Below are 12016 nucleotides of genomic sequence, written 5' to 3' on the forward strand. Positions count from 1 at the left end.
TGGTATCAAGAGAGTGAAGCAGGGATCCCTTTTAAGTGGGAAATAGAATATCTCCAATTTTAGGGGCCAGGGGCTTCTCCCCCGGAGAAAATTTTGTAAAATGGATATAAAATTCTGCATTATGAAGCCTTATAAAGGTTAACTGGATAGACATAGAAATTGATGACTAGATTATACAGTTGTACAGTATTGTTCAAACTTTGTAAGAAACAGCCATTTTAAGTTTGAAAGAAAAAGATAGATTTCTCATTGCAACAACCTTTTTTTAATTATAAGTTGTGCAGAAAACGAAAAGGAATAGAGAAAAGGAATAGAAGTAGTGTAACATTTTTTTTCCTGGCTAAACAGATTAACAATATGCAGTAGTATTTGGAGCCCATTTTGCTTAGGATTTTCAAAGACTTATGTAATTATTTTCAAGGACTCGAAAATAAATAAAATTATTTAATGCACTTCATTTGTACTTTCCGGTCTCTGATATTTTAGTACTTGATTGTAAATTTTTACAGTCCTGTTCTAACTTTGTGAGAAATAGTTATTTTAAATTTAAAAGAAAAAAGAAACCAAACATTTCTCATGACAACAACTTTTCTTCAGTTGCAAGTGGGGCAGAAAACGAATAGAAATAGAAGTAGTGGGTATTTTTTTCGTGCTAAACAGATAGACAATATGCAGAAGTAAGATAAAAGCAATCAATACAAAATAATTTCCAAAATACTGCATTCGGGATTGAATAAATAGCAAGATATGAAATATGTGAGTCACAAAAATTTATTTGAAATAATATGTTACCAACGTGAGGACCATGATTTTTACATTTTTAATACAGGATGTGGCAAGGAGCTGAATTTGACATATTTTGGCATTCCTCCCCCTCTACCATTTGTTAGAAATTTTAAAATTTAAGGTTTGTAGCCACACGTTTCCAAATTTTTAAGGTTTTCAAGCACTTAAAAATAAAATTAGTTTTTTCAAGCAATTTCCATTTTTTTAAGGAACGAATCATGAATTTTTTTGGGAGTTAGGGACCCACTTCAAAGCAGCGGCTCTAAGCAATAGCTTGTTTATCTTATAGGCAAATTCAGTCCCATTTGTAATTCACTCTTACCTGCAAATTTTTGCTTGATTTTTTTGTAATTTTTACGAAAATTCGTCAGTTTTTACGGTTAAAGGATTTTTACGATTTTACCAATCTTTGTTAGGCTTTTATAGACTTTTATAAAATTTCAGCAAATTTTTCCAAAACTTTTGATGACTCAATTATTTAGATTTCCATAATGACAAGGACTGATTCACTTAGACTTAGATGATTATGACTTACCTTACTTTTTAAACAGTATTTATAAAGTAAGTAAAATTGTACTCTCCCTCTAAGTAAAAAGATTCATTTAATCAAAACACTCAGATAACTGAAATTTATTCAGTTTGCGATAGTATTTATTTTCTCTCTCTCTCTCTCTCTTTGAGGGAGAGGGGGGAGAAGGAAAAAAACTTTTTTAGAATTTCTCAAAAGGCCAATTAATCTACTAAGAACATAAATATTATGCACAAATATACTTTAAATGTGGATACAAATCACAACGAGTGGATCGTTCTGTTAGCGCGAATGGGGTGGGGTGGGGGGAGTTCCCCCTCCCTTGCTTTAGGTTCTAATTTGTTAAAATAATCGTCAATTATTATAAGTGTTGCAGCTTAATGTATAGCTCGGTTTATCCTACATTTTCATTCATATACTTGCCCCAATGGTTTTCAGTCCAAAATAGTGAATTTAGACACATTTTCAGCATCCCAGTGACAGCTGTACTATTTAATGTTCGTTTTTTTTTTTTTTTTTCCTTTACTTTTTCCCCATCAGAAAAGGGCATTCGCTTTTCTCTTCATTTTCATTGAACTATTCAAAAAAGAAAAAGTCATGATTTTTTTGTTTTAAGATTTTGGAAGATGTGTTGATACTATATAAAGTCCTCCCAAAACTGGGGGGCATTTCCCCTATGCCCCCCTATAAATCCACCCATGCCCTTCTGAACTATTCAAAAAAGAAAAATAATATATTTTTTTTAATTTTTGGAAGATGTGTTGTTACTACATAAAGTCCTCCCAAAACTGGGGGGGGGCATTGCCCCCCCCCATAAATCCGCCCATGTATCTTTATCACTAGTAATAAAGCTGACAGTCTCTCTGTCTGGATGTCCGTAGGATGTCTGGATCTGTGTGACGCGCATAGCGTCTAGACCGTTTGGCCGATTTTCAAGAAATTTGGCACAAAGTTAGTTTGTAGCATGGGGGTGTGCACCTCGAAGCGATTTTTCGAAAATTCGATGTGGTTATTTTTCTATTCCAATTTTAAGAACAAAACTATCATAAGATGGACAAGTAAATTACGAAATTATCATAACGTGGAACCATAACATGGGTACAAGCCAATTGACGAGAAAATTCACCATGTATTATTTGTAAATATACAGGCGAACCAAAAGATCTTTTAATTTTTCTATTGCGAGCAAAGCCGTGCGGGTACCACTATTCTTTACTAATGATAAAGCTGAAAGTGCCTCTGTCTGTCATGATCTCTGTGACGCGCATAGCGCCTAGACCGTTCGGCCGATTTTCATGAAATTTGGCACAAAGTTAGTTTGTAGCATGGGGGTGTGCACCTCGAAGCGATTTTTCGAAAATTCGATTTTGTTCTTTTTCTATACCAATTTTAAGAAAATTTTTCCAAGCAAATTATCACAACGTGAAATAGTAAATTACGAAATCATTATAACGTGGAACCATAACATGGGCGAGCCATTTAACATAGCAAATTGGGGAGAAATTCACTATCCATTATTTGTTAATATACAGGCGAACCAGATGACCTTTTAATTTTCCACTACAGGCAAAGCCGTGCAGGTGCCACTAGTTGTTAATAAAATTATATAATGTTCACTAGATATGAAAATTTAAAAATATTAGATGGCAGTCTGTGGTCAGCTCAATTAGAGCACTTTTAATTTAAAATTACATTGAAGCACCGTTTATACGTTTCTCTTTTATACGTTTTTGTCAATTATACGTTTTTTAAATAGGTCCCTGTAGAGTCTAATACGCATTAACCTATACCTATTATACGTTTTTTGATTCGTACGCTTTTTTCACACAGTCCCTTCAAAAGCATATAAACGGTACTTCACTGCATTTTTAATTAATAGTAGCCATTTGATTCAAGACTTATTTTTTATTAAAAGAAAAAAGGTTATCTAAAAGCAGAGTTGCCAACTTTTGAAAACCTAAAATCGTAGCAGAGTTTTGTTGGAGGAGAAGGGGGAGGTGAAACGAGTTTTTCCTAACAAATGTAACAGACGTAATAAATAAATTACATTTGTAAATTCCAGAAAGTACCCCCTCCCCTATTTTCAAAGCCAGCTGATAAATTTAAGGTGGAGGCCCTTTGAGTTGAGGGTGGAATACCTAAAATTTGAGTGGGTCCGGGGGGTTCTCCCCCGTAAATGTTTTTGAAAAATGCATTAAAAAATTCTGCATTTTGAGGTCTTATACGAGGTAATTCGAACTACAAAAACATCAGCAAAAATATGAGAACAAAATACAGAATTTTTTTAAACTCATGCACTCTTTTGCAAATTAAGGCAATACAAAAGAAAAATTGCCCTTGGTTCAACAAATTGTTGATATTTATCGACAGAGAGGAAGAGCGAGAAAGAAGAAACGATATGACACACAGTCTATCACTTTCTCAATTGACTTTCGGTTACGTATTTTATTTTTCGAACCGGTAGTTTTGATTATCCCTTCTACCCACCGACAAACACAACGTTGAATCAATTGAAAAATTATTAGATTAAACAATGCATAAAACTCTTTAAAAGAAAGAGTGGAAATATTAAAAAAATTGGTACTAATGAGAAAGCAACACTCTAACCATTCAGAAAGTTCACCTAAAGCTATAGCTTTTTTAGCTTATAGGTAAATTCAACACTGATTCTAATTAATACAGTGACACAGGGGAGCACCCCCCCCCCAAGAGAAAGGGCACTCCTACCCCCAAAAAAATTAATGACCCTGTCCCCCCACGTGGGGCACCCTTGAGTAACATTAACAGTGCCCTTTTAGACATTTGATGAGCAGTGCTTCGTCCAAAATGTTTTCCCAAATTAGGCAACCGTTTTTACTTTTGAAGCAACGCTAGAATTATTTTCATTTTGTATCACTGAACTTAAAACTAAATCAATACATATTTGAAAATATTTCATCAAACTGAGCCGTTTGTCAATGTTTTAAGTTTCGAACGCTAAAAATGCAAGCGCTTTTTTTTTTTAAGTTTTTTTACCCTTTGTCTATTTCACTAAAGTTCTGGTAATCTTTCAGAAATAAACGTCTTTTTTTAGCTTTGCAATTTACGCAAAAAAAAAAAAAAATCATATTCATTTTTGGTTGATAGAGTCGATAGAGGGCTATGAAGATAAGGACAAAAAAAAATTCTCACTTCGAACTTGCAAGATTGAAAACTTGTTATCTCTAGGAGAAAGAGTTTCTTATAACAAAAAAGCTTTAAAAAAAAAGAAAAAGGAAGAGAGAAAAAAAAGTGGTGGGAGGGATTTTTTCTTTTTCTTAGACCCGCTTTGCGGGCCTAAGAAATGGGGGGGGGGGGGCAAGCCTATGCATTGCATAGGCTTGCCCCCCCTTCTGGACGGCCCTGGCCAAGCATGTCCCACATGTTCTATCGGATTCAAGTCCGGTGAGTATTATGCTGGCCAATCTATACGGGTGATATGATATCCTCCGATTGAAGGCATTCCGTGAGTGCACCTCCACTTGTATCCAAAAACCTTATGCGCCTATGGTTTTTTTAGTGTCCTTGATCCTAATAAGCGTCTTCGTTTTTTTTTTTTTTTTTGCTCTCAAACCTGACCGCCCCCGTTTCCCTTTCCTTTTTTCTCTTTGCCCCTCGAATCTGTGCACTTACTTCTATTTGCGCCCTCAAATCGGTGCACCTTCCCCCCCCCCCCGCCCTTCGGGTTTGGGTAGTCAAGGTTGACCCTAATAGAAAGATCCGTTTTTGGGTCCGAAACGTCAATTTTGAATAAAAAAAGAATTATTGATCGACTTTTTTTCAAAAAGGTTTACAAACCTTCCCAGCACTAACCTAGGCAAACTAAAAATTTTAATGAAATCAGTCCGGTATTGGACATATAAAATTGGAGTTTGTGTTTTATTTATATAAAGAAAATATTATTGCTAAATTATAAGCATGCTTAATTTCATTCGAAATCTCAATTACACGTGTGATTGTAACTTCAACAAATATAAATAATTCGGGAATGTTTGCGACTAAAGGTCTGTGATGCGACTCATATGCAACATACGGTGCTTCAAGATATATAATTTTTTGAGCAATCACGATTGCTTATTGTTATCATTTGACCCAGTGGCGTAGCTAGACCCGACTTTCGGGGGGGGGGGGGGGGGTTACTTCTTTTATATATATATATATATATAATATATATATATATATATATATATATATATATATATATAATATATATATATATATATATATATATATATATATATATATATATATATATATATATATATATATATATATATATATATATATATATATATATATATATATATATATATATATATATATATATATGTATGTATAATCGCTTGGAATTTTTTCCTTTTCTTCCTTTTTTTTCTTTCTCTTCTCTCTTCTTTTTCTCTTTTTTTTTTTGAGACTAACTTTTCGGGGGGGGGGGGGGTTTGTCCCCAAAACCCCCCCCTTAGCTACGCCCCTGATTTGACCGTTTTTGGTGTCCGTGCCTTTTTCAACTTGAACCAGAAGCTTATGCAGCACCACCGCCCACCGTCCTCTGCTGGCGGCGCGGCGCGGCTGCTCTGGTTTTGAGCTACCCGCTTCTCCTGGTCGGAGGAGTCCATGTCCTACACACACGCACGTTCACACACATACACACACGACTTCACACACATACCCTCACACACGTCTACGTGCATACACACAGGAAGCACACACACAACTATGCACACGTAACCGCCCAGGAGGGAAGGCAGGCTTGAGGGGACAGGAGCCGTTTCTATAAACAATAACTCCAATGAGTAGGGTCCTGTCTCAGTTCGTGATTGCGAAAAACATAATTTGAATTCAAAATTTCAGAATTCAAATTAATTTTTTTTTTGAGCAATCACGATTGCTTATTGTTCTCATTTGACCGTTTTTGGTGTCCGTGCCTTTTTCAACTTGGACCAGAAGCCTATGCAGCACCACCGCCCACCGTCCTCTGCTGGCGGCGCGGCGCGGCTGCTCCGGTTTTGAGCTACCCGCTTCTCCTGGTCGGAGTCGACCATGTCCTACACACACGCACGTTCACACACATACACACACACGACTTCACACACATACACACACACACGACTACACACATACCCTCGCACACGCCTACGTACATACAAACAGGTCTACGCACACACACAACTATGCACACGTAACCGCCCAGGAGGAGAGGCAGGCTTGGGGGGGGGGGGGGGAGCCGTTTCTAGAAACAATAACTCCAATAAGTAGGGTTCTGTCTCAGTTCGTGATTGCGAAAAACATAATTTGAATTCAAAATTTCAGAATTCAAATTAATTTTTTTTTAAATTTGTATTTATTTTATTTCATTTAATTAACTTATTATTTTTTTTCAGCGTGCACATTTTCTCGGACATGGAGATCATAGAAGTGAAGCCGATACTTTGATTTTGCATCGAGAAGTACAATCGAAAACAAATTGTGGAAAAAAAGAAAAAAGATCGATGATTTTTTAAATATTTTAGGGAGGAGAACCAGAGGGTGCTTCATGAAATTTCCAACGTTTATTTTTAAGGATCACCCTACGGGTTAACCGATCGAATATGAAAGCTTTCTACGGACACTCACCAAACTAAATATTGACATAATTAAACGTCAGTAAACAAACCACGTTAACCGGTAGCTCTATTCGAACACGACCATAATAGCGTACTCGGTGACCGTTTTGAAAACGTTTTCTGGAGACTAACCACCGACGTTCACATACGTCATGAAATTAACCCATCGAGTAAACTGGTAAAAAATCTATTCGAACACAACCTAAAATTTCAATTTAAGCATCAACGTGAAAAAATTCATGAAGTTTTTTTTACTATTCTCCGTTTTTTAAAAATTTTTATTATAAATTACTTTTTTTAAACTTCTTTTTAAGTACTCCTGACCGCGAAATGTCATGTTTCGCTTTCGCCTGTTGGTTGATTGTTTGCTGTGTGATTTGCATCATCGTAAATAAAAAGTAGTTTGATGCATAAGGAAATATTATGATACTTGATAGAGATTCTGACGAGTTTTTAGGGAAATTCCTTTGAAACTTCACTCTGGACTAAAGGTTCAGCTGAAACTTGATATTTTACGAATATCTCATTTATTAAAATTATGGCTCTTGGAACGACTGGGTATTAAGTGGCTGGACTTACTTGAATCTGAATTTGATAAAGCATTTGTGGATTTAGATCTACTAATTGGAGAAATCGACGAAGATCAAATAGACATTGTATATGCAGCTCGACAGAAATTAACTGCTTTGAGCACAGCATTTGCTCAATTATCTCATAAATCACAAGTTGTATGCGAGAGCAGTATGAAACTTGAGGTACGTAATTTGCATCTTTCTTTTGTCAATATTAAGTTTAAAAGTGATACAATAATACTCATAATTTGTGTTTAATATTGAACTTATTTGCTTGAGAACGTAAAATTATTGCGACATTATTGACCTAGTAATTGCTTTTGTATGCATGAGCGATTGTAAGGATGGGCGATGTAGGAATTTCTACTTCGTAATGCATCACCAACCCTACATCGCGATGTTTTTTTTTCTATATATAAAGAACATTACTGATGTTTTCTTGTTTAAAGTTTACCAAATATACTCAAGATGACAAAACATGAATTTTGACTTATTAACAGATTCTAGCACCCCCCCCCCCCAAAAAAAAAAAAATAATTTGAATTTTGACATCTTGAATTCAAATTATGTTTTTCGCAATCACGAGCGTGTGTATGTAGGCATGTGTGTTTGTGTGTAGGGGGTATGTGTGTTTGTGTGTAGGGGTATGTGTATGTGTGTGTAGGCATGTGTGTTTGTGTCTGTGTCTGGCATAAGTGTGTTGGTAGTTGTGTATATGAATATGTCTGTGTGTGTGGGGTATGTGTATGTGTGTAGGCATATGTGTCTGTGTGCAGGCATGAATGTGTGGGTAGTTGTGTGTATGTGTTTGTGTATGTGTGTGTAGGTGTGTGTATGTGTTTGTGTGTGTGTTTGTAGTTGCTTATATATGCGCGTGTGTGTAGGACATGGATGCGATTTGGAGACGGCTTTCGCTAGAGGAGCAGCATCGTGAGGAGCCGCTCGACGGTGACAGGGTGCGGAGGGTGGCGATGGGAAAATAAAATGATAGGACATCAAAACAGTCAAATGAAAGCAATAAGCAATCGTGATTGCTCAAAAACAGCCTTGAAAGTGCTGGATAGCGATGAATATTACATACATGTGTTTTGATATTTGCAATGAGATTTTCAATTACCTATTTTTTCAACGCAAAAAGATCTGAGCTTATGGAAGCAACCAAAAAGTGTGGGTTCTCTGAAACACCAAAGTACATGTCTGCAATTTTTTTACTAACTTTTAGCATTTTTGTTTGGATGAGTGATTATATGGCAAACTTTGTTTATGAATATATTTTCCATTAAAAGTTTTAAAAATAATGTATTTAAAATACGAAGTTTGCGAGAAATAAAGATTTTTGTTCTCTTGTAATACAGTCAAACCTTGATATCTCAAACCTCCTTATCTCGAAACCCTTGATGTCATGAAACAAAAATTTTCCCCAGCATTTTCTATAAAAACCCCTATGTATTTTCTATAGTTATCTCGAAATTTATTTTTCGAAACCCTTGATATGTTGAAATTTTTGCACAGAAGCAAGTTTCAATTGTCGTTTTGCTTTGGCAATTTTTGTAGTAAAACCAGTTCCAGGGACAATTGCTTAACGTTTTTCATCCCTTTTCTCCGAAATTTTGTGAATAGGGGATTGAGGCAAGATAATAGGAGAGTGTTGGTATGAAGGGGGTGCTGTGTTTTCCCCAGAGTTTAGAATCTTTACGTGCATTTCTCTCGAACATGTTGTCCACTTTGAGGAAAGGGGTTCGATTTTTCGTCCGTCAGTTTTCAAGCAAAAACGGAAAATGCTTTCCTCATTTTCATCATTCATCTTTTTTAACTCCTACAAAATGGCTGCTAAGAACTTTTTGAATGTGAGGTTTTACTGGTTAAAAATAAAATTAGAATTTTTAAATTTTTAGGTGAAAAAACAAAGTTGAAATTGTTGTTCATTTCAAAATTTCATCCTGTGCAGTTTCGACTATTAGAAAATTTCAAATCTAGTGAAATATTGAAGACTAATTTATTGATCGTAATTCAAAGTGGTCCCTTAGTACATATATAAATGCATATAGTGTACGTGTGTGTAAATGTGAGAGTTACTAGTGTAATTTTTTAAAAACCTTGATTACTCGAAAACTCGATATCTCGAAAAAAATTCTCATCCCGAGAGATTCGAGATATCGAGGTTGTACTGTACTTCTATCCAAAGAGTCCCTGAATTTAGATTTTTGGAAATAGGGAATTTTTTAATTTGTCGAATGACACACATTTTTATTTAATGATGAAATACGAGCATGAACAAAAATCTATGGGCAGTGCAGGGGTGGATGGGGCCGGCGGGCAGCCGGGCATTTGCCCGGTGAGCCACATTGAATAACACACACACACACACAAAAAAAATCTATGTGATTTTTTCTTTTTTTTGAATTTAAAATAAAAAAAATTTATGCGTCGCAATATCATAATAATTCGGAACATTTCTCAACGGCTCATAAGAAAATAGCTGCAGGAAAAGTAATGGTTTCAAAAATTAAAAAAATAAAATTTCAAACTCATTCTGTGAGTAATAAGATGATTTTTAGTGTGTCAGTAAATTCATCGGTCGATAAGACCTGCTAAGGCCCAAACAGCTGCCTGTAGTTCGTAGGGGAGCAATATGAACACATCAAGGCTGAGCAATCGCATTGCCAGTAAGAGCTGCCAAACCAAGGCAGCTAATTTTAATTTAGTGATGAACAAAATGAAGAAAAAAAAAAAGGAAGAAAGAAAATGTTCTCAGTATTACAAAATAGAAATCTTTATACATAAATGGCTACTTTTGTATGTATGTCCGGTTGTCTGTGGTAATCTTCAAAACTGCTGAACCGGTTTTAACCATCTTTTCACCATAGATAGCTACATTATCAGGGAGCAACTTAGGCTATAATTTATTCCTAAAAAACTTTGTTTAAAAACGTTATGATGGAAAACGGTAAATGTCGTGTAATTTCCCGATTAAATGATTAAATATAAAACCCATTGTTACAAAAATTCGTTGTCTTACAACAGCAATATTAAAGGTAATCATTATGGAAATTTTGAATCAAGGCTTCTCTGGAGCAAACATGAGTTTAAAGTCATTTAAACATTTGGAAACTCTACTTTTTGCATACTTAGGGAAACATAGTAGAGATATATTTTTTTCTTTTGTGTGTGCTATTGAATTAAATAAAGCGCACGTTTTTTTAGTGATCTTTGTTTTTGTTTGTTCATATTTTGGAAATTCTTCAAATTTTTATATGCTTTAATTCGTTCTGTTATTTCTAAAAGAATATTCGTTCCTTCTTTATACTTATTGCTATTTTACTTTGTAAGGAAGAAGCTCAATTTTTAATCACATCAAAGCAGTGTGTTTTGAGTTCTTTCAGTTAAAACAGAAAATGAAAGAAAGTAGTAATTGTTTCTCACAATTATTACTGACCCAGGCAACGCTAGGTATTTTTGCTAGTAGTAATAAAATAACTAGTGGAATTCCAGTGACAAAAAGTATTTTTTCAGCGAAATTTTAAAAGAAAATGCTACCTTTGAATACTATTTAAGAACATTCGCTATTGTTTTCTATAATTTACCTATCTGTAGGCCGCTGAAATGTATATTTTGAATTTCTTTTTTTAACAAAAGAAAAGTACATTTAGTACATAGTACAAACTCATGACTAGTTTCAGCTTTATACAAAAAATGAATGGATAAATAATCATGGCAGTTTCATAGTGGCCGGGGGAGATCTTCCGATAACTCCTCCGCCTCACCTCATTGAAAGTTGACTAAAATAACGTTTTTTAAGGTTCAATTTCAAAAAATTGTCAGTTCCCTTTACGCTATCAAAGATCTTCAATCCTATTTTTTAGATTCCAATTGGGAAAATTTTTTGGGGAGCACCCCCGAACCTCTTCTTTCCCTAACATCACCTAAGATCATCTAGAATGCATTTTTAAGACAGCAAATGAAAAAAAATTCCAGGAGTGGGGGTGGCACATTTTTATTGTCAAAGGTAGTTTAAACCTGTGTTTTTAAAATTTCATTTTCGAAAAATCGCTGGGAAAACACTTCTCTTTCCCCTCTCCCAACTAACATATGTAAAGAACGTCTGGAAGGTATTTAGTCGATGCAAATCAGAAATGATTCTGGACGTCGGCCCCTGAATCTCTCCTTTCCTTAACATCTAGAAAAACAGTTTAAAGCTGCGTTTTTAGTGCTACAATTTCGCAAAAATTCTCCGTGAGAGCCCCCAAACCTCTTCTGCTCCTAACATTACCAAAGATCGCCTCGAGTGCATTTTTAAGACTACTAACTTGAAACCATGCTAATTCTAAGTACATATTTGCTCTTAAAACAGAAACTGAACCCATTCTCAACCCTGTATTTAAGATACGTCTTAAATAATTAAACGACAGCCCATTTACTACACGGAAAGTGTAAAAAAACGTAGAAAGTACTTTTTTTACCTCAGGACGTGCCTAAGTACAGGAGACGTCGCCTGATGTTAACACTAG

General features: G+C 35.2%; 1 protein-coding gene across 1 annotated transcript in view; it reads left to right on the forward strand.

Moving 5' to 3' along the window:
• The window catches only part of LOC129226673 (uncharacterized), a gene marked incomplete in the record, with an annotated part of 92214 nt that overhangs the window by 27525 nt on the left and 52673 nt on the right, over window positions 1–12016 (forward strand). The window contains 1 exon segment of the mRNA XM_054861304.1: window positions 7394–7691. Within this exon segment, the coding sequence (XP_054717279.1) occupies window positions 7394–7691 (298 nt within the window).

The sequence above is a fragment of the Uloborus diversus genome, chromosome 7 (assembly GCF_026930045.1).
Source record: "Uloborus diversus isolate 005 chromosome 7, Udiv.v.3.1, whole genome shotgun sequence".
NCBI lineage: Eukaryota > Metazoa > Arthropoda > Arachnida > Araneae > Uloboridae > Uloborus > Uloborus diversus.